General features: G+C 44.2%; 1 protein-coding gene across 7 annotated transcripts in view; it reads right to left on the bottom strand.

Moving 5' to 3' along the window:
• patj (PATJ crumbs cell polarity complex component) overlaps positions 1-23,076 on the bottom strand; it is a 190,238-nt gene that overhangs the window by 119,208 nt on the left and 47,954 nt on the right. For 6 of the 7 annotated variants that reach the window (XM_064934770.1, XM_064934767.1, XM_064934771.1 and 3 more), the window contains 11 exons: positions 21,390-21,599; positions 20,893-21,015; positions 18,626-18,991; positions 18,205-18,368; positions 14,044-14,109; positions 13,744-13,815; positions 8,321-8,435; positions 8,015-8,077; positions 6,910-7,020; positions 6,459-6,518; positions 5,100-5,205 (listed from right to left, as the gene is read on the bottom strand). In XM_064934770.1, the coding sequence (XP_064790842.1) occupies positions 5,100-5,205; positions 6,459-6,518; positions 6,910-7,020; positions 8,015-8,077; positions 8,321-8,435; positions 13,744-13,815; positions 14,044-14,109; positions 18,205-18,368; positions 18,626-18,991; positions 20,893-21,015; positions 21,390-21,599 (1,456 nt within the window). The remainder of the gene's footprint in view (positions 1-5,099; positions 5,206-6,458; positions 6,519-6,909; positions 7,021-8,014; positions 8,078-8,320; positions 8,436-13,743; positions 13,816-14,043; positions 14,110-18,204; positions 18,369-18,625; positions 18,992-20,892; positions 21,016-21,389; positions 21,600-23,076) is intronic. The other variant, XM_064934768.1, reaches the window with a different exon arrangement.

Here is a 23,076-nt window from a genome sequence, read left to right on the forward strand (position 1 = left end):
AAAAAATAAAGGAAACACTAAAATAACACATCCTAGATCTGAATGAATTAAATATTCTTATTAAATACTTTTTTCTTTACATAGTTGAATGTGCTGACAACAAAATCACACAAAAATGATCAATGGAAATCAAATTTATCAACCCATGGAGGTCTGGATTTGGAGTCACACTCAAAATTAAAGTGGAAAACCACACTACAGGCTGATCCAACTTTGATGTAATGTCCTTAAAACAAGCCAAAATGAGGCTCAGTAGTGTGTGTGGCCTCCACATGCCTGTATGACCTCCCTACAACGCCTGGGCATGCTCCTGATGAGGTGGCGGATGGTCTCCTGAGGGATCTCCTCCCAGACCTGGACTAAAGCATCCGCCAACTCCTGGACAGTCTGTGGTGCAACGTAACGTTGGTGGATGGAGCGAGACATGATGTCCCAGATGTGCTCAATTGGATTCAGGTCTGGGGAACGGGCGGGCCAGTCCATAGTATTTTTTAACCTTTATTTTACTAGGCAAGTCAGTTAAGAACAAATTCTTATTTTCAATGACGGCCTAGGAACAGTGGGTTAACTGCCTGTTCAGGGGCAGAACGACAGATTTTGTACCTTGTCAGCTCGGGGATATCAATGCCTTCCTCTTGCAGGAACTGCTGACACACTCCAGCCACATGAGGTCTAGCATTGTCTTGCATTAGGAGGAACCCAGGGCCAACAGCACCAGCATATGGTCTCACAAGGGGTCTGAGGATCTCATCTCGGTACCTAATGGCAGTCAGGCTACCTCTGGCGAGCACATGGAGGGCTGTGCGGCCCCCCAAAGAAATGCCACCCCACACCATGACTGACCCACCGCCAAACCGGTCATGCTGGAGGATGTTGTGGACAGCAAAACGTTCTCCACTGCGTCTCCAGACTCTGTCACGTCTGTCACATGTGCTCAATGTGAACCTGCTTTCATCTGTGAAGAGCACAGGGCGCCAGTGGCGAATTTGCCAATCTTGGTGTTCTCTGGCAAATGCCAAACGTCCTGCACTGTGTTGGGCTGTAAACACAACCCCCACCTGTGGACATCGGGCCCTCATACCACCCTCATGGAGTCTGTTTCTGACCATTTGAGCAGACACATGCACATTTGTGGCCTGCTGGAGGTCATTTTGCAGGGCTCTGGCAGTGCTCCTCCTGCTCCTCCTTGCAAAAAGGCAGAGGTAGCGGTCCTGCTGCTGGGTTGTTGCCCTCCTACGGCCTCCTCCACGTCTCCGGATGTACTGGCCTGTCTCCTGGTAGCGCCTCCATGCTCTGGACACTACGCTGACAGACACAGCAAACCTTCTTGCCACAGCTCGCATTGATGTGCCATCCTGGATGAGCTGCACTACCTGAGCCACTTGTGTGGGTTGTAGACTCAGACTCATGCTACCACTGTTGTCTATTCCATTTGCACAACAGCATGTGAAATTTATTGTCAATCAGTGTTGCTTCATAAGTGGACAGTTTGATTTCACAGAAGTGTGATTGACTTGGAGTTACATTGTGTTGTTTAAGTGTTCCCTTTATTTTTTGAGCAGTATATATATATATATATATAAATAAAACACTAACGTTTCCAAAACTGTTATTGTTAAAATAAAACAGAGTATAACAGAACTGATTTGGCAGGCGAAAACCTGATAAAGATCCATCCAGGAAGTAAGATTTGTTTTTATTTTTCTATTGCATTTACAGTATCCATTGACTTAGGACTCAAATTGCACTTCCTATGCCTTCCTCAAGATGTCAACAGTCTTTAGAAATAGTTGCAGGCTTCTATTCTGAAAAATGAGGGAGTAAGACCAGTCTGAATGAGTGGACACTACAGTGGCCTAGAGATTTTTCATGCTGGAGAACGAGAGCTCGCCTTTCTTGTTTAAATAGACGACGTTATTGTCCGGTTGAAATATTATTTATTATTTAGGCTAAAAACAAACCTTAGGATTGATTATAAACATTGTTTGACATGTTTCTACGAGCTTCGTGACTGCATTTGAGCCTGTGCATTACTGAACAAAACTGAGGTTTTTGGATAAAACAGACTATCGAACAAATCAAACATTTATTAAGTAAATGAATGTCTTCTGAGTGCAACCATTTGAAGATGAAATGTAATTGATTCATTTGCTCTATTTCTGACTTGTGTAACTTCTACTTGGCTGGTTACTGTTTGTAATGACTTGTCTGCTGGACGCTGTTCTCAGATAATCGCATGGTATGCTTTCGCCGTAAAGCCTTTTTGAAATCTGACACAGAGATTATTATTTATAACACTTGTATGTTTTATGAATTTTTAGAATGAGTATTTCTGTTTTTGAATTTGACGCTCTGCAATTTCACTGGATGTTGGCCAGGTGGGACGCTAGCGTCCCACGTACCCTAGTGAGGTTAAGCAAAAAGTCCCGAGGGGGTGTGGTATATTTAAGCAATAAGTCCAGAAGGGGTGTGGTATATTTAAGCAATAAGGCCAGAAGGGGTGTGGTATATGGCCAAAGCTAAGGGTTGTTCTTTTGTACGACGCAACGCAGAGTGCCTGGACGCAACCCTTAGCTGGGGATATATTGGCCATATACCACAAACCCCTAAGGGTTATTGCTATTATAAACTGGTTACCAACATTAATAGAACAGTAAACAAATATTTTTGCATCATATCCGCAGTATATTGTCTGATATGTTTCAGTCATACAGCATCCAGGACCCAAACTGCGCTGGCTGCCTCCTCAATTATTCATCCGGCTAGAAGACATGTTGCCAGGCTGGGATAAATGCCAGCTCTGGCTGCAACACAAATTTCTCTCTCCCTCCTCCATTGCCTGGCCACGAGTGAATCGTCTTCCCCGCAGTGTTCTTTCCAACCAGAACCGTGGTCCAGATGGTGGCATTCATTTACTGTAACGCTGCACACATTGATTCAGTGCGCACACACACACACACAAACACATACCAGTTCAGTCCAAAATACTTTGGCATCCCAGAACCTATAACTCAAGGACGTACATCACAAGGGAGAATGGACTGGGGATGGTGTGTGTGGTTCTTGGGCCTCGCCCACTTTATAGAATTCAATTAAATTTTACACCGATTTTGGAGCTATACAGAGGACTTTTAAAAAGATGTATATGCCTATTTGAAGTGCCTGTCCCTGGTAGCAATTATCTAGCCGGCCAAACAAATTATTCATGCATAGAACAACAGGCATTATGCTAATGGACGTTGTGTCCTAGTGATTATTGCATGATTACAGCTGACCACATTCGTGACAAATTCATAAAATCTTTATTAGATCAACATAAAAAAACAAATGAATGTCCCAAATGTCAACCTATTCCCTACATAATGTACTACTTTTGACATGAGCCCTTCTATCAGGGATTGAGACCTGGGACACGAGGGGAGACTTCCATGTCCAATAAGAAAGAAAAACAATGTGCAAAAGTTTTGCTTTCTTATTGTGCGCTCTAATGAATACACATGGGTCATATTCAATACACATGGACATGGTCATATTCATTCTGCCATACAGTAGCAAAACATTGTGCCACAAACTTTCTGGCCAAGCTACTGAGTACCTCAAGGCCTAGATTTGACTACACTAGATGTTGAGTGCTACCTCGTAGCCTATACGGACACGTTTCTGTATTTCTTGGGATTACGTCACATCATTCATTCAGAACCACTCCACGTACAGTAGTATTAACGTTGCCAAACAGGCTCTCGTCTTTGTTGAGGATTTCCAGTGAGTCATTTCAACATGACACCGGGGTTCAAACACTATTCAAAATCATTTCAAATGGCTTTATCTGTGCTCAATGGACCTTACCTGGCTTAACAGGCCAGCAGCATAGTCACAAAACAGCAAACCCCTGGAGTAAGGCAGATTCGAGCGAATGATCAAAGTAATTCAACATTTTCGAATAGTATTTGAACCCAGGTCTGGAATCAGTATGCCGTGACATTCGCCTCCAGCGCAGCCCTTCCATTTACCGCCCATGATCTTGATCTAGGATCAGTGTGTCTTTGCCAATGTCCATAGTCCCGCACACACACACACACACCACTCCATCGTTGTACCAGTCTTTACAATGCCTTTTAAAAGTTTGAGCTAACATTTACAGAACTAAAGCAGCAATGATGGTAGCAGAGGTGACTGCAAATTCCCCCATTACATGCGAACAAACGGTGTGCGTGTGTGTCTGGCAAAAAAATATATCATTCAAGAAATTCTTAAAATGTACCAGTCATTCCTAACAATTCCATTTCGACCATCACTGTGACATCTACTGAATTAATGTAGCGTTGATTGCGATGGAGACGACTCCCAAAGTTTACCTCATCTCGCCCTACAAATTGTCAGAAGGAAAAGCTTTCATAACCCGTGTGTGTGTGTGTGTGTGTGGTATTTGTGCGTCCACTCTCCCATGTGGAGGAGCAGTTGAAAGAGGAAACCCTTCGGGGCACACTGGACAGACAGGCGTAAGCCACCCACTATAATAGCTTAGGGGAGGTGAAGCGTTGGAACGAAAACACAGCAATGAGCTCACCTCCATTCCCTACGAGTTGCAGCTTCACTGACTTTGTTGATTGTTGGGAAATGGGTGGAGGTGGTGAATAGGGAACACATTGTAAGTATAGATTGGGTTTGTGTAGTGTTTTTACACCAGGGGCTTAAAGCACTTCGGCATTGTATGGGTGCTGGAACTCTAGCCTGGAATCAGACTATAATGCTCTGTTTCACCATCGTTTACCTTGTGGCAATCCAGGCTAGCTGAACTCCAGTCAACACCCATAATGGAGGGTCTGAAGTCTGAAGGGACCAGGGCAATAGAGTGGAGCTCAGAGCCAGACAGGGACAGTTGATTGACTTTCACTTAAAAGGATAGTTTAACCAAATGCTCAAATGACTTTCGAAGATCAAATAAATGTTCAAGTAATGCTGTAGTTTAGGTGAACTATCCCTTTAATGCATATATACACACCAAGGCAAAGTTTGCATTGGACATACCCAAGAACACAGCTGACAACTGGTCAGAGAGGCAACACAGTTTACGATGGGTCGAGAGAGCAAAGACTGACCTTTGGCCTCTTCCAGCTCCTCATCCTGCTCCTCTGTCAGCTGACTGGGGGGCCGGTAGGGCGGGGGGAGTCTCATCGGGGGAGGGGCGCCTCCTACTGCTGCGTTCTGCAGATTAGGGGAAAAAAAGACACCATGCTTCTCAGAAACACCAAAGATATGAATCACAGGTGTGGGGTTAGGGTAGACACGGGACAACTACTGCCCCGCGGGCCAGAACAAGCCCGCCACCCAATTAAAAAGCTGCCTGCTGTGGATTTCGTTTATTTTTTAAAGTAGCCAACTAACTGCACAACTTAGTTCATACAACCGGTGTTACGGCTGTCAGGATCAAAGGGATCCATCCCCGACAGAGTCTAAAGTAGCTTTCTTCCTCACCTCCTACCATTCATCTGCAACGAATCGGAAGGAACCGTACAGGTGACTTGAATGTCTACCTCTCTGCTTGAGGAAGTGTTCACCCAAGATGAAAGGTGACCCTGTCCTTGGAAATGTCAAAGAGCAGCCTTGGAGAAGAAAAAAATAAATAAAGAAGAGAGGGCCTGCGCCTCCAGGAGTGAGGGGAAAAGGGAAGGAGGATTAAATCTGCCCGACAGCACTCGAGCATCTCCTTATCGCAATAAAGTGTTTGGGAAATGTAATTGTGCAGTACATGTGCTGAAACGTGAAAGTGCTCCTCGTCTACATTCTCAGACCTCTAAAATGGGGTCAATTCCCTAACATCGCTCACTGGCAGCGTCGGTCCCCATCCGTCTCATATGCTTCCCTCCTCCCACATTATCCAGAGGGAGATACACAGGTAGTCCACAGTTGGACTTGGGACACAGGAGTAAAGAACGTAATCAGAGTATCTGGATATAATTAAAAAGCCTTCCTCGTTGTGTTTAACAGTCCTTCGTCCTCCAGAGGCGGACGTGACGCTAATAGAAATCAAAGCTGGGTCTGTTAATGCCAAATGATTAAGGTTTCAATTCATTGCCGGCTGACAGTGTCGTAATCAAGCTCGTCTCACTCGGGCACTTATAGAGTGATGAGACTTGATTGGCTCTCGATTGAAGCTGGGTCGCAGTGTCGAAACTCTCCTCCTCCTCCTCTCGACCTCAAACTTTATTAGCATGAATGACCAGGCCACTGTTGCTAAAGCAAAGACATCAACCGTAAAAAATTATAATAATTGTAATTCCAGAAATGGGTCTCACACACACACAAACGACAGAGTTTAGGGTTTCTATGTCCTGGTAACATAAAGGGACATACAACTTAAATGGAAATGTGTTATAAAACCTACTTCAGAAGTTATAACCAAGCCCGCCACATTTCCACCACCAGAAAAACTTTGTCAGAAAGTGGGGGCTGCTTACCGGCATGACTCTCCTCTTTGCCTTGTGTTTGTTGTAACTGGGCGCGGTTAGCGAGACAGGCTGGAAAGAGAAAGACATGCAGACATAGGTGCGCGCGCACACACACAAACACGCACACACACACACACACACAGGCACAAAGAGAGAGAGTCAAACTCCATTCATGCTTAGATAACAAACACCAAGCACCAGCCCGAAATAACAAACCAACGACCAGACATTCTGCCAAAAAGTATAACCTACAAGAGAGAGGCAGAGGAAACTAGGTGAGCGCCACCAAACCAATTCTCTAAGGCAAAGAAGGGGGCATGGGTACCTCTGCCTTTCCAAAAGACAACCACTTGAGAATCAGAGGGACATAAAGTATATATTCGGGTTGTGCTCCTGTGTGTGCGTGCGTACCTATGTGGGTGCACACAGACGTGTGTGTGTGTGTGTGTGGTGTGTTTACCCGCGGCGTGGCAGTGAGGCTCTGGACGATGAAGACCACGGGACTGGGAGCTGCCTTGATGGCCTGGACCGCATCCTCATGGCTGGCATTCTGGAGGTCCACACCTGATACCTGACACATGCACGCACACACAGAGAGGGGGAGAAGGAGGAGAGGGAGAGGGAAGGACAGATAACATAGAAATAAAAAAGGGAAAACATGAGATAAAGAGGGGTGAGAGGAAATAGATGGAAAGTAGAAAGGTATTGAAAAATAAAATAAATGGGCAAGAGAAAAACACGACAGAGCGCGTTAGAGAGCGAGCGAGCGCGACCACGACAGAGTGACAGAGAAACCCCACGAGAGCGAGAGACCACAACAGCGAGAAAGAGAGAGACCACGACAGCGAGAAAGAGAGAGACCACGACAGCGAGAAAGAGAGACCACGACAGCGAGAAAGAGAGAGACCACGACAGCGAGAAAGAGAGAGACCACGACAGCGACAGAGAGAGACCACGACAGAGACAGAGACAGACCACGACAGAGACAGAGAGAGACCACGACAGAGACAGAGGGAGACCACGACAGAGACAGAGGGAGACCACGACAGAGACAGAGGGAGACCACGACAGAGACAGAGGGAGACCACGACAGAGACAGACCACGGGAGACCACGACAGAGACAGAGGGAGACCACGACAGAGACAGAGGGAGACCACGACAGAGACAGAGGGAGACCACGACAGAGACAGAGGGAGACCACGACAGAGACAGAGGGAGACCACGACAGAGACAGAGGGAGACCACGACAGAGACAGAGGGAGACCACGACAGAGACAGAGGGAGACCACGACAGAGACAGAGGGAGACCACGACAGAGACAGAGGGAGACCACGACAGAGACAGAGGGAGACCACGACAGAGACAGAGGGAGAGAGCGAGAGGATACAAACAGAGGTCACACCAACCTGTCCGGAATCGCTGTGACGCCTCATTTACATTTCTGTAGCATTGACGTGGCGTCGTAAGTGGTGTTCCACTACCGTTGCTATAGTGTTGAATTAGCTTTCCTGTATCATTGCAGTGTCACTGCTTTAGCGCTGTCATAGTGTTCTCCCCTCCTCACCTGCAATATCTTGTCTCCGGTCTTCAGCACGCAAGTGCGTCCCGCTGGGCTCTCCGGCAGTACCTGTTAATTTAATTCATTCATAAATGTTTTCTCCAAAACATAAAGGAGACAAGTTCAAAATAAATATCTGCATCAGTACACCGACGTAAAGCTACATTCTGGGATTACATTTTTATTTATTTTTTAAACACAAAGAGGGTTCCCATTATTATTTTATTACACAGCTTCACAAATCACTGACTAGCTTTAGGTTTTAAAAAAGGGAGGGAGGGTGGGAGAGAGAGTTGGGGAGAACAGCGTCACCTGTTTGATGAAGATGCCCTTGAGTTCCTCTCCATTCTTCAGTCTCTTGATGACGCTGTGCCCGCCCACAATGCTTATACCAAGGGACTCGCCCTCCTCCTGCCACACCTCCACCCTTGAAGCACGTGGGCACAGTAAGTACACAAACAATCGAGGGCAAGCACACACAAATACAAGCGTATGCACACAAACACACCAAGCCTGTGATCTCGATCACTCGGGCAACCTTGCCTACATTCATTTTGTACAAAAAAAAACAAACAAGAAAAGGCCATTTAATAGGTTCGAGTCAAGTGGCAAGAATTCTCATGGAAGAGGCGTACACGGTACACACACACACACGGATGTACCCTACTAGAGACCTAGAGTTTGACTTCTCCTTTAACTGTGATAAATCACATGCTAGCTTCAATAAGTAAGCTGTAACATTTGTTTGCAGAGTTGTTTGCGTGTGAGCGCCAGTCTAAATAGATAGCGTCACCAGTCAAGCTACCTCCTTTATAAACTGAGGATTCGAATAGATCTTCAGTGTTCTTCCAGTTTGAAAACAATGGGGAGCCCACTGTCATCTCATGTCACATATCACATTTAGAGCCATTTGGGTAAAGCTTTTACTTCACGTCTGGCATCATAACAGCTGACAACCTGTCATATGGGGGTCATGACCACGTCATAACAGCTGACAACCTGTCATATGGGGGTCATGACCACGTCATAACAGCTGACAACCTGTCATATGGGGGTCATGACCACGTCATAACAGCTGACAACCTGTCATATGGGGGTCATGACCACGTCATAACAGCTGACAACCTGTCATATGGGGGTCATGACCATTATATTTAGACCTGTTGTGACATATTGTGTCATTTTATGGCTGGTTATGACAACTACACAAGATTGTCAAAACCACACAAAACCTACCACACAAGGCAAAACATTCCATTACACCGAAGACTACTTGTCAACAGTATGTTCATGTTAAATATATACATATACATATATATATACATATATATTGATATATATATTTTAATTGACCTAAATTATCATTATAATTGCACACAGATTGATGTCAGACATGATGACTGGGATGAATGCAGGAGCAGATTTCAGGAGCAGGACTGATGACTGACATGAGGGCGTGTACGTGATAGGCCTATGTGCCTTATATGAATATGATGTTCATAATGCTTCTTGACAGTCATCAACTGTACTTTCTTAGTCCAAGTAAAGTGACACAGGATGGTCGTAACGCGTCATGACAGTGTCGTACAGCGTATTTTCTACAAGTGGTTTAAAATAGGATGAAAAAAAAAAAACCTGACGAAAGAATTCATTACCACAACAAAAGGAATTGAGAAACGAAACTTCTTGTCTGGGAAAAAAATTTACTTGAACAAATATGGGTTGATACTTATGGAGGGGTCATAACCAGCCATAAAATATGGCACTGTGTGACAGGATAGTCTAAATATATGGATCATGATGGTGTCATGAACCATTTTATATGTTATATGACCTGTTACGACATATGACATGGTTATGACTGTGAAACCACGTGTTATGACACGGCGTCATGTAAAGTGCTATTATGTATATAAGGAAGAGCAAAATGGACCAACACTTAGTTTTGATGATTTATGGTTGAATTATAAATTGTATGGAAAATGCTTATTATGTGTAGACATTTTGGAAACGGTTATTAGACTTTATTTGTGTGGAATATCCGTTTATTTGCTTTTGTGACACCTGGTGGCCAATTGCTGATTTACCTGTAGAGTGGTATTCAAGTAGGCTGACCATAGTGCTCAAATATTGGCCCCCATTCATTGGATATTTGAGTGATATAAAATAAAAGTTAACTATACCTGACAAGTTTGAGCGGTTTAGGCTAATTTCTCATACTTTGTGGGCTCTGCTTGTCAAGCAACATTAGGACGCATTTGCCGATGTGCTGTTAGTTGACAATGTTTACAGTGCCTTGCGAAAGTATTCGGCCCCCTCGAACTTTGCGACCTTTTGCCACATTTCAGGCTTCAAACATAAAGTTATAAAACTGTATTTTTTGTGAAGAATCAACAACAAGTGGGACACAATCATGAAGTGGAACGACATTTATTGGATATTTCAAACTTTTTTAACAAATCAAAAACTGAAAAAATGGGCGTGCAAAATTATTCAGCCCCCTTAAGTTAATACTTTGTAGCGCCACCTTTTGCTGCGATTACAGCTGTAAGTCGCTTGGGGTATGTCTCTATCAGTTTTGCACATCGAGAGACTGAAATTTTTTCCCATTCCTCCTTGCAAAACAGCTCGAGCTCAGTGAGGTTGGATGGAGAGCATTTGTGAACAGCAGTTTTCAGTTCTTTCCACAGATTCTCGATTGGATTCAGGTCTGGACTTTGACTTGGCCATTCTAACACCTGGATATGTTTATTTTTGAACCATTCCATTGTAGATTTTGCTTTATGTGTTGGATCATTGTCTTGTTGGAAGACAAATCTCCGTCTCAGTCTCAGGTCTTTTGCAGACTCCATCAGGTTTTCTTCCAGAATGGTCCTGTATTTGGCTCCATCCATCTTCCCATCAATTTTAACCATCTTCCCTGTCCCTGCTGAAGAAAAGCAGGCCCAAACCATGATGCTGCCACCACCATGTTTGACAGTGGAGATGATGTGGTCAGGGTGATGAGCTGTGTTGCTTTTACGCCAAACATAACGTTTTGCATTGTTGCCAAAAAGTTCAATTTTGGTTTCATCTGACCAGAGCACCTTCTTCCACATGTTTGGTGTGTCTCCCAGGTGGCTTGTGGCAAACTTTAAACGACACTTTTTATGGATATCTTTAAGGAATGGCTTTCTTCTTGCCACTCTTCCATAAAGGCCAGATTTGTGCAATATACGACTGATTGTTGTCCTATGGACAGAGTCTCCCACCTCAGCTGTAGATCTCTGCAGTTCATCCAGAGTGATCATGGGCCTCTTGGCTGCATCTCTGATCAGTCTTCTCCTTGTATGAGCTGAAAGTTTAGAGGGACGGCCAGGTCTTGGTAGAGTTGCAGTGGTCTGATACTCCTTCCATTTCAATATTATCGCTTGCACAGTGCTCCTTGGGATGTTTAAAGCTTGGGAAATCTTTTTGTATCCAAATCCGGCTTTAAACTTCTTCACAACAGTATCTCGGACCTGCCTGGTGTGTTCCTTGTTCTTCATGATGCTCTCTGCGCTTTTAACGGACCTCTGAGACTATCACAGTGCAGGTGCATTTATACGGAGACTTGATTACACACAGGTGGATTGTATTTATCATCATTAGTCATTTAGGTCAACATTGGATCATTCAGAGATCCTCACTGAACTTCTGGAGAGAGTTTGCTGCACTGAAAGTAAAGGGGCTGAATAATTTTGCACGCCCAATTTTTCAGTTTTTGATTTGTTAAAAAAGTTTGAAATATCCAATAAATGTCGTTCCACTTCATGATTGTGTCCCACTTGTTGTTGATTCTTCACAAAAAAATACAGTTTTATGTCTTTATGTTTGAAGCCTGAAATGTGGCAAAAGGTCGCAAAGTTCAAGGGGGCCGAATACTTTCGCAAGGCACTGTACTTTGCAAGCTACCGGTAGAAACTTTATACAGTTGTCCAATCCTAGTACTCAACCTAATGTACTTTTGTTCCTCAACCAACGTAGGCCGACCTAGCAAAGTTGGTTAACGTTATTCCCTTTTCAATATTGTTTTTAAAGAGTGTTTCATCACGATTGCTTGGACTATGTCAAATTGGGTAGCTCGATAATAACAGATCACTTCAATATGGCTAGTTAACAAACTAACTTTCAGGAAATAAACTAGATGGCTTTACAGTTCATATAAGAAAATCAGTCATTTGGAGAGCAAGGCCCAGTCAATCAGAAATAGTTTTTCCCCAAAAATGGGCTTTTAAATTATTATTTTCTTACACACAGTATCATCAGCTGTCCGGGTGGCTAGTCTCAGACAATTGCACATGTGAAGAAGCAGGATGTGGAGGTCCTGGGCTGGCGTGGTTACACGTGGTATGCGGTTGCGACGCCAGTTTAACAGTACCAACGTACTTTTAGAGAATTTGGCAGAGAAATGAACATTCAATTCTCTGGCTACAGCTCTGGTGAACATTCCTACAGTCAGCATGCCAATTCCATGCTCCCTCAACTTGAGACATCTGTGGAATTGTGTTATGTGACAAAACTGCACATTTGAGAGTGGCCTTTTATTGTCCCCAGCACAAGGTGCACCTGTGTAATTATCATGCTGTTTAAATCAGCTTCTTGATATGCCACACCTGTCAGGTGAATGGATTATCTTGGCAAAGGAGAAATGCTCACTAACAGGGCTACAAACAAATTTGTGCACACAACGAGAGAAATAAGCATTTCGTGCAAATGGAACATTTCTGGGATCTTTTATTTGAGCTCATGAAACATGGGACCAACAGTATATTAGTGGTGATGACAGTATTCCGACTGAAAACTTCACCAGGACGAGGACTTGCCGATCAAGCGCTTATCAAAAGCTAAATGGCATGCTGTTTGCTTAGCTGGCTAGCTACATGCCATATGCCAAATGGATAGGCTACCATCACGTATCTGAAAATAAATGGCCAATTGATGTTTACTGATCATGAAAAACATACAGTTACAAGCTGTATAACTGTGATAGACCTAAAATGGTCAAATGGTTTTGCATGGAATAAATTCGGACAATCCTTTGAAAACGGCACGTAGTTGTCAGTGGTTTAAGAGAAGCTGGTCCCCCAGCAAGCAAATCAAATGTTCTGCAGCGTATTGTGAGGTTTTATTGATAATTACCTATATGTGCTTCTGATTTGAATTGATCATCGTCTACCCCAAGAAATAAGGCATAACAGACAATGCTACATCTTAAATATAGTCACAGGTAAACGGCATGTCGTTCATCACCTAATTTACCTAAGACTATATCCACGATATTGGACAACCTCACATGCTATATCATTTGGCCCATAGGCTTGTGCGGGACTTGCACAGAGGGGGGGGGGGTGGAGCTACCGCTCCGCTTCCTGCTTCTGCTCTTCGTTTTAGCATCTTTTCTAACCTGTCTCCCTGTGAACTTAAGCATATTTTAGTTGTGGGTTTCCAAGATAATGCAGGCAGAAGCCCCAAACTAGCGGCATTTTATAATCCATAATAATGACACAGACGCAGGATTTCGTCCAGTCACAGTTCCTTCTACATTGCTGAGGGGAGATCGACAGGTGTGACAATATTGGTGAATACAGCATGGTTTCGAATTCTGCTCGTCCAAAATCAGGCGCATCCATGATACAAAACTACCCATTTTAAGTGAACCGTTACGCCTCTTCTCATTGAAAAGACGTGGTCTGTAACACAGCAGAGACACTCACCTGCGTGGGGGTCCCCAGTGGCTGAACGCAGGGGTTTCCTCTCCCTCTCCTTCCTCCCTCTCAGGTAGATCACTAAGAGCAAAACACGCAAAATGTTGTCGACCACTAACTCTGTTGTCCCCGTATGTTCTATTTCCCTGTATCTGCACGCTGCCTGCTTCCCACTGACCACTGCAAGGTCTCAACCTCGAACGGCATACATTACATACAATAAAGGTTTCAAGAAAAAACAGAGGGTGAATGTAGAATGTGAATGAATGGAATTTAATCTGGCTCTCCAGATGTGCTGTGTTCTCCTACCTGTGTCGTCCTCCTCCACCCTGCCCCCTCCTCTTCCTCCTCTCCGTGTCAACCAAACGCACCGAGCTACAGGAGACCAAATTAACCATTAGGTCGATCAATCAATCATTATATTGTCCCAGAAATGTGTAGTTTAAGGCAATACATTGTTCTTTTGCGTTTGAAGTTGTAGGTGTGCACATGAGTAAGATACCGTATGTAGCGCATTAGGATATGGGCAATTCCACAGTAATGGAATTATGCTGCGAGACAAGAGTTTTCACTTCAAAAGGGATACTTCGGAATGTTGTCATTTAAGCCCGTTGTCTACTTCCCTAGAGACAGGTGAACCCGTGCATATCATTTTTTATGTCTCTGCGTCCAGTATGAAGGAAGTCAGGAAGTTTAGCGTGCCAATGCTAACTAGCAGATATCGTACACTTCCAGTCATTGCGCTGATGCCAGTTAACAGCTTCCTTCAAACTGCACACAGAGACATAAAACATTTTTTTTTTACAATATCGAGTACAATATCCTGAAGAATCCCTTTAAAAAATGTGGGGGGAAAAAAAGTGGACTTCAAAGTTGAACAACCCATAGAACTCAATGCACAATGACTACTTTGAACAATTTCCACAGACAAGTTGACAAAAACACATTTAGAGGAAGAACTGTGCAGATACAAAGTGGAATTGCCCATGTGACATAGCAACCGGTAGCACTGGCCTCAATCTTTAGAAATAGTTCAAAACTCTTTCTCATGCGCTCTCGTCTTTCTGCAGCAGATATACTGAGCAATATGCTTTTAACATCAAATCGCAGTATCGAAATGCATATAGGAATTGTGAGAATCGCAATACATATTGTATCAGCTGATAAATGCTGATTAATGAATTCGATATTCATCTCACCCGGCAAGAGATGCAGTCAAAAACCCGTCTGAGTATGAATGAGGCTGTTAGGGGCGTGAGGAGAAGTCAAACTTCCTTTGGGCTCTTTTTGGTTTAATAGAAATCGGACGAGGAGAGAAATGAAAAAAGGAACTGCTCAAGACTGCGATATCGGCTTTGTACTTGATGCTGCACTGTGAAATTAGGCTGAGAGGGATTTGAAAGGGCTTTGTGGTTGCGAACGCTTTGCAGAGATCAAATCACAGATGTATTCTGGTTTTTATGTAGTGTTAGAAACCTCTTGTGACGTGTCGGGCCAAAGCTCGACGACTGCGGAAAGTTTGCACCTAAAAAAGGTGGAACAAATTCATAAGTAAAAGTTCAGAAGAATGTGTGTCTGATTTGTAAGGGCTGTACAGCTGAATGCAAATTTGGTGTCCCCGAATTTTCCTATCCCAGCATTTCCCAATCCTGGTCCGAGGGACCCAAAGGAGCGCACACGTAACTGAGCCACCGGGTTTATGGGCATCTGTTTATTTTCCCCGTCTTATTGTCCTCAGTTACTATCTAATTTATTCCTCTATATGTTGTTGTTTTTGCTTTACCATTTGTTTTGTGTTTCGTCGGGGACAACAGTCAATTGGGATGGGGGATGCTTTCGCGGGAGGGATATCGGAAGACAATTGGAGGTTTACATAGAGTCAGTTGCAGATACAAAATGTTTAGCAGTGCATATACTGCATTATGGAACGGCTACGGTGCATTCAGAAGGCATTCAGACGCCTAGACCGTTTGCACATTTTGTTACGTTACAGCTTTTTCCCGCTATCTACACACAACAAACACCCCATAATGACAAAGTAAAAACCGGTTTTTGGAAATGTTTGCAAATGTATAAAAAATAAATTAATGGAAATATGATATTTACATAAGTATTCAGATTCTTTAATCAGTACTTTGTTGAAGCACCTTTGGCAGCGATTACAGCCTCAAGTCTTCTTGGGTATGACGCCACAAGCTTGGCACATCTGTATTTGGGGAGTTTCTCCCATTCTTCTCTGCAGAGACTCTCAAGCTCTGTCAGGTTGGATGGAGAGCGTCAGTGCACAGCTATTTTCAGGTCTCTCAAGAGATATTCGATCGGGTTCAAGTCCGGGCTCGAAGGGCCACTCAAGGACATTGAGACTTGTCCCGAAGCCACTCCTGTGTTGTCTTGGCTGTGTGCTTAGGGTCGTTGTCCTGTTGGAAGGTGAACCTTCCTACTACTGCACTGCTGGAGCTAGGAAAACAAGCATTACACTACACCCGCAATAACATCTGCTAAATATGTGTATGTGACGAATAAAATTTGATTGGATTTTGGCAAACTAAGCGGGTTGTCATGAGCCTTTTACTGAGGAGTGTCCTCTGTCTGACCACTACCATAAAGACCTGATTGCTGGAGTCCTGCAGAGATGGTTGTCCTTCTTGAAGGTTCTCCCATCTCCACAGAGGAACTCTGGAGCTCTGTCAGAGTGACCATCTGGTTCTTGGTCACCTCCCTGACCAATGCCCTTCTTCCCCGATTGCTCAGTTTGGCCAGGTGGCCAGAGCTAGGAAGAGTTTGAGGTTCCAAACTTCTTTGATTGAAGAATGATGGAGGCCACTACGTTCTTGGGGACTCAATGCTGATAAAAATGTTTTGGTACCCTTCCCCAGATCTGTGCCTTGACACAATCCTGTCTTGGAGCTCTACGGACAATACCTTCAGCCTCAATGGTTTTTGCTCTGACATGCACTGTCAACTGTGGGACCTTATATAGACAGGTGTGCACCTTTAGAAATCATGTCCAATCAATTGAATTTACCACAGGTGGACAAGTTGTAGAAACATCTCAAGGATGATCAATGGAAACAAGATGCCCCTGAGCCCAATTTTGAGTCTCACAGCAAAGGGTCTGAATACTTATGGAAATAAGTTATGTTTTTTGTTTTTAATACATTAGGAAAAAATTCAAAACCCCTTTTTTTGCTTTTTCTTTGTTTGGTATTGTGTGTAGATTGCTGAGAAAATGTTTATATTTAATCCATTTTAGAATAAGGCTGTAATGTAAGAAAATGTGGAAAAAGTCAAGGGGTCTGAATACTTCCCGAAGTATGAATGACTTTATTGGTATACATTTTACATAGCAAGAATAAAGAAAAAAAGGTCCATGTACTTAAAATTGTGTCTAGAATGTACATGTAACAAAAGAAAAAGCTGTAAAATCAACTTTTATTTTTGTCCCCCGAAGAGGGACCCGAAAAATAAGTTAGCCAAGGTCCCACTCCTAGACCCACCCCGGGCTGGAACCAGGGACCTTCTGAACACATTGGCAACCAGCACCAACAAAGCATTGTTACCGGTCACTCCACAAAAGCAAGTGAAACAACCAATTCAAGGTCTCGGAGAAGGTGACGGCATAGATTGACCGGTACAAGCGTCCATCGCTAAACTACCTAGCCATTTCACATCGGCTACACACACATTTAAAAAAAATCTGGTGTAGGAAACCATCTCCTATTCTGCCTTCAGGATATTCTGTATTCTTATCTTGGTCATGGCTCAGATGCATGCATAACTGAATCATGACTGTCCTCCAGAGTGGCGCCGCTGCCTCTCAGTGCTAGAACGCCGCCCGTCTGGTGTTCAGTTCTCCGTCACCCCGCTCCTCCGCTCTCACTAAGGTGCTTGCAGGCGTTCACTACAGACCTGATCCGGCGCAGGTCCTAATCCAGGCACTTGTCCGTGCTGTGTCCCACAGGGCGGCGCACAGGCCCTACACCCAAGCAAGGGCACTGGCCCAGCGTCGTCCGGTTTAGAGAAGGGTTTTAGAGAAGGGTTTTGTTCTTAACCGCCTTGCCTATTTTTTTTAATATTTTATTTTATGTTTAAGGCAGTATCACTGGGGTCATTGCCTGCCATACCCCCCGTTCACCAGCAGAGGGGGCGCTAAGCCCACTGAAGAGCCAGGATCTGCAGACCAATTTATCAGTAGATGAAAAGAAAGGAAACGAATCCATTACCTCAAAGATACATGTAAATCTTACACAACCCACTCAAGACGAGATATGTCGTCACTGAACACTCAAGGCAGTTTACTGAAAAGTGTCTAATTGGCGCATATTATTATTATTATGAAATGATATTATTTCTGGTATTTTTGGAAACACCCGCAGTATTGGTTCAACTTCACACCCACATTTTTGTAGAAATCAATTGTTGTGGGTAAATACGTGTCGGAACGTGAGTGAGTGAGAGAGAGGTACTGACTCGGTGTCCGTGTCAGTCAGGGTGAGTTCTGATCCTCCGTTCCTGGAGTCTGAGTCTGCCTCACTGTCCCCACCCATCTCCACCCAGGAGTCCACAGACTGACCCAGAGAGAGCTGGTCAAGAAGGCCTCTGGGCTGCAGGTCTGGATTGGACATCTCCTCAACCTGTTAGGAGGGCAAGACGAAATGATATTATCCTGTCCCCAGACACACTTACCTAAATAATAAACGGGACGCACTGTGTTGTGAAGCATTTTACTTCGGAATATAATACTGATTCAACAGTAACAGTGGTCTTGAAGACTGCATGAGATGAGTGGAGTCAGGTGTGTTACAGCAGTACCTTGTTGGCATAGATCGAGAGGTGGAAGCCAGGCATCTCTCGCCTGACTTGCCAGGGCACAACACAGTGGCACACTCACCTTTTCCTGAGCTCCAGAGTGGACAGAGGCCGGCGGGACGGGGCCTCCGTTGTCTCTCGCCCACTCTCCCCACGAAGGTGGGGGTTTTCTGGGGTAGGGGTCCACCACCTGCCCCTCCCTATCCTCCACTCCATCCTCCTCTTCATCATCCACGGCCATCTCCCTCTCCTCTCCATTTGGGCTGGGCGTCAAGGTGGGAGTGGGGGTTGGGTTTTGGCTCCTAGTGGTCAATGTGGGGGTGGGGTTAAGGGTCAAGGCATGGGTCAAAGGTGAGGTGTAGCGAGGGAAGCTACCATCCAGGATCAGCTCGGGTTCGTCCTCTTCCTGTCCAAGATCCTCCGGGAGGATGGAGCCATCAGCAAAGCCCTGGACACACACATACACACACTATTGTGTCAATATCCAATGACAATGCGGGTGTGATGTTTTTAATATCTATGATACAAGTTAACAGTGGGATTTCAATTCAACTGCAAAAGATTTAATTGGGCCAAGTCTTTAAGGGTGAAGGTGGTGTTAAGTGGTTACAAAAGATGCTTCAAGAACAACCTGTTTGACCAACCTCTGCATAGATCTACACTATCACTAAAAGTTTTAGAACACCTACTCATTCAAGGGTTTTTCTTTATTTTTACTATTTTAATAATAGGGAAGACATCAAAACTATGAAATAACACATTTGGAATCATGTAGTAAACAATAATGTGAAACAAATCAATATATTTTATATTTGAGATTCTTCAAATAGCCACCCTTTGCCTTGATGACAGCTTTGCACACGCTTAGCATTCTCTCAACCAGCTTCACCTGGAATGCTTTTCCAACAGTCTTGAAGGAGTTCCCACATATGCTGAGCACTTGTTGGCTGATTTTCCTTCACTCTGCGGTCCGAACTCATCCCAAGCCATCTCAATTGGGTTGAGGTCGGGGGATTGTGGAGGCCAGGTCATCTGATACAGCACTCAATCACTCTCCTTCTTGGTCAAATAGCTACAGAATGCTGTGGTAACCATGCTGGATAAGTGTGCTAAATAAATCACAGACAGTGTCACATGAAAAGCATACCCACACCGTCACACCTCCTCCACCATGCTTTACGGTGAGAAATACACATGGGGAAGTCACCCGTACACCCACACCGCGTCTCAAAGACACTGTGGTTGGAACCAAACATTTCTAATTTGGATTCCAGACCAAAAGACACATTTCCACCAGTCTAATGTTCATTGCTCGTGTTTCTTGGCCCAAGCAAGTCTCTTCTTCTTCTTATTGGTGTCCTTTCGTAGTGGTTTCTTAACAGCAATTTGACCATGAAGGCCTGATTCACACAGTCTCCACTGAACAGTTGATGTTGAGATGTGTCTGGTTCTTGAACTCTGACGCATTTATTTGGGCTGAAATTTCTGAGGCTGGTAACTCTAATGAACCTATCCTCTACAGCGGTCCTCATGAGAGCCAGTTTCATCAGAGCACTTGATGGTTTTTGCGACTGCACTTGAAGAAACTTTGGAAGTTCTTGAAATCCGTATTGACTCCATGTCTTAAAGTAATGGACTGTCGCTTTTCTTTGCTTATTTGAGCCGTTCTTAGCCCTATTTGGTCAAAGACCATCTTCTGTATACCCCCCACACCTTGTCACAACACAAGTGATTGGCTCAAACGCATTAAGTAGGAAATAAGGCACACCTGTTAATTGAAATGCATTCCGGGTGACTCCCTCATGAAGCTGGTTGAGAGAATGCAAAGAGTCTGCGAAGCTGTCAGAGGCAAAGGGTGGCTACTTTGAAAAATCTCAAATGTAAAACATATTTTGATTTGTTTAACGCATGATTCCATGTGTTATTTCATAGTTGATGTTTTCACTACTATTCTACAAAGTAGAAAAAAAGTTTTTTAAAAAAGAAAAGAAAAAACGCTTGAACGAATTGGTGTTGTAAAACTTTCAACGGTAGTGCCGATCCAACATAACTCAGGTCAGTAGTGACCTCGGGTGTCAAAAGACTACCTGACCGTTTTATCACTGCTATCAGAGACTTCTGATGTGTGACAAACAGCTTCGAAGAGCAATGAAGGGCCGGGCCTCGTTCTCTTTCGCATACCCAATACTAGTGGCAGCCTATCAAAGCTAAGCCAGGGATACTTAGCCAGGGTTACTTCCTTCTGTTTGTTATGTAGTGATCATAATCCTGATATTAGAGCTTGGAGCGTAATGTTTAAAAAAAGTGCTGTAATGTAAACATACTACCGTGGTGCTATTACAACAGTACCTTGGAAACAGGCAGGAGTGAGTGTGTAAACAAGAGGGACACACTCTCCTCTCGGCCCGTGCTCTGTCCCTCTGTCCCCCGGAGCGCCAGGTCCCCATGTTCCCTTTCCTCTGCTCCTTCCATCTTGAAGGAGACACATACAGGTGGGCATCATTCACACACGGTCAAGATTTCCAATAAGACTACACACTCTCAATATACTGTCGGAGCTGAAAACAGGTCATCATGCCCTTGCAACAGATGTTTCTTTTGGATAACTAGGTTCTTCAAAAATAAAAAAGTAAAATTCCAGCACAAGTCAACAGCATCACTAATATGTGGCATCAAGCACCAACACCTTTTAAAACACAAGTTTAAAAGAACACAAAAAGTAAAGCAAAAAGGAAACGTGAAAATAAATGTCAACAACAAAAAAAAGTGAAATGTTTAATGTGCATTATCCCTGCCATAACAAATCTACTTAAATCAAGTCCCCGACACATCACCGCGGTACGTACCACTAATGGCTTGCAGATGCCCAAGTAGACGGTTCCAGATGGGGCAGCCTTGAGCACCTCCACGGCCTGGGGCAGGGTGCACGTGTCCAGGTAGGTGTCGTTGACAAACACCAGCTGGTCCCCGGGGAGCACACCCCCATGGCACTCTGCCACGCCGCCGGGCACCAGCGAGCGGATGACGATGACGGAGCGCGCAACGTCCAGAGGATCCTGCAGAGGGTGACACAGACCAGGAGAAAAATGTGTGTGTGAGAGTGAGAGGGGAGGGAGGGAGGGAGGAGAGGTAGGAGAGAGAAAGAGAGAGAGAGGTAGGAGAGGAGAGAGAGAGAAAAGAGAGAGAAAAGAGAGAGAAAGAGAGAGAAAGAGAGAGAAAGAAAGAGAAAGAGAGAGAAAGAGAGAGAGAGAGAGAGAGAGAGAGAGAGAGAGAGAGAAAGAGAGAGACACACGAACACACTCATATGAACACACAGTAATATGCAAGCCTGCAAACACTAACATATACACACACTCACATGTACTTACACAGCACATTAGGGCAATGCCTTGCTGGCTTCTCATTTACAGATTTAAAGCAACTGATGAGTTGGACAAAACCATTCTGCTGAAGTATACTACAACGATTCCTGTCCCGTGCCAAATGAGGTGTGTGTGTGTGTGTGTGTGTGTGTGTGTGTGTGGAGAAACAGCAGAGGGTAATTACAGAAAATACGTCTCCATCTTTCACTCATAATGTGACAGGTTTCTGACGAGTCACTTCACTTCGCTAACAGTAAGCACTTTGGCCGTGTCCTTGAACAGTCCATAGCCAATAAAGCATATAAGGTGAACGGTGCTGTTCTGAGGAGAAGCTGTTGATTTTTTCCTTGACGATGGAGCTGAGCACAGTGGATTATGCTTTTCCAGCTATACTGTCTAATACAGTGGGGCAAAAAAAGTATTTAGTCAGCCACCAATTGTGCAAGTTCTCCCACTTAAAAAGATAAGGCCTGTAATTTTCATCATAGGTGCACTTCAACTATGACAGACAAAATGAGAAGAAAAAAAATCCAGAAAATCACATTGTAGGATTTTTAATGAACTTATTTGCAAATTATGGTGGAAAATAAGTATTTGGTCACCTACAAACAAGCAAGATTTCTGGCTCTCACAGACAACTTCTTTAAGAGGCTCCTCTGTCCACTCATTACCTGTATTAATGGCACCTGTTTGAACTTGTTATCAGTATAAAAGACACCTGTCCACAACCTCAAACAGTCACACTCCAAACTCCACTATGGCCAAGACCAAAGAGCTGTCAAAGGACACCAGAAACAAAATTGTAGACCTGCACCAGGCTGGGAAGACTGAATCTGTAATAGGTCAGCAGCTTGGTTTGAATAAATCAACTGTGGGAGCAATTATTAGGAAATGGAAGACATACAACACCACTGATAATCTCCCTCGGTCTGGGGCTCCACGCAAGACCTCACCCCGTGGGGTCAAAATGATCACAAGAACTGTGAGCAAAAAATCCCAGAACCACACGGTGGGACCTAGTGAATGACCTGCAGAGAGCTGGGAATAAAGTAACAAAGCCTACCATCAGTAACACACTACGCCGCCAGGGACTCAAATCCTGCAGTGCAAGACGTATCCCCCTGCTAAGCCAGTACATGTCCAGGCCCGTCTGAAGTTTGCTAGAGAGCAT

Source organism: Oncorhynchus masou, chromosome 24 (genome assembly GCF_036934945.1).
Source record: "Oncorhynchus masou masou isolate Uvic2021 chromosome 24, UVic_Omas_1.1, whole genome shotgun sequence".
Lineage (NCBI taxonomy): Eukaryota > Metazoa > Chordata > Actinopteri > Salmoniformes > Salmonidae > Oncorhynchus > Oncorhynchus masou.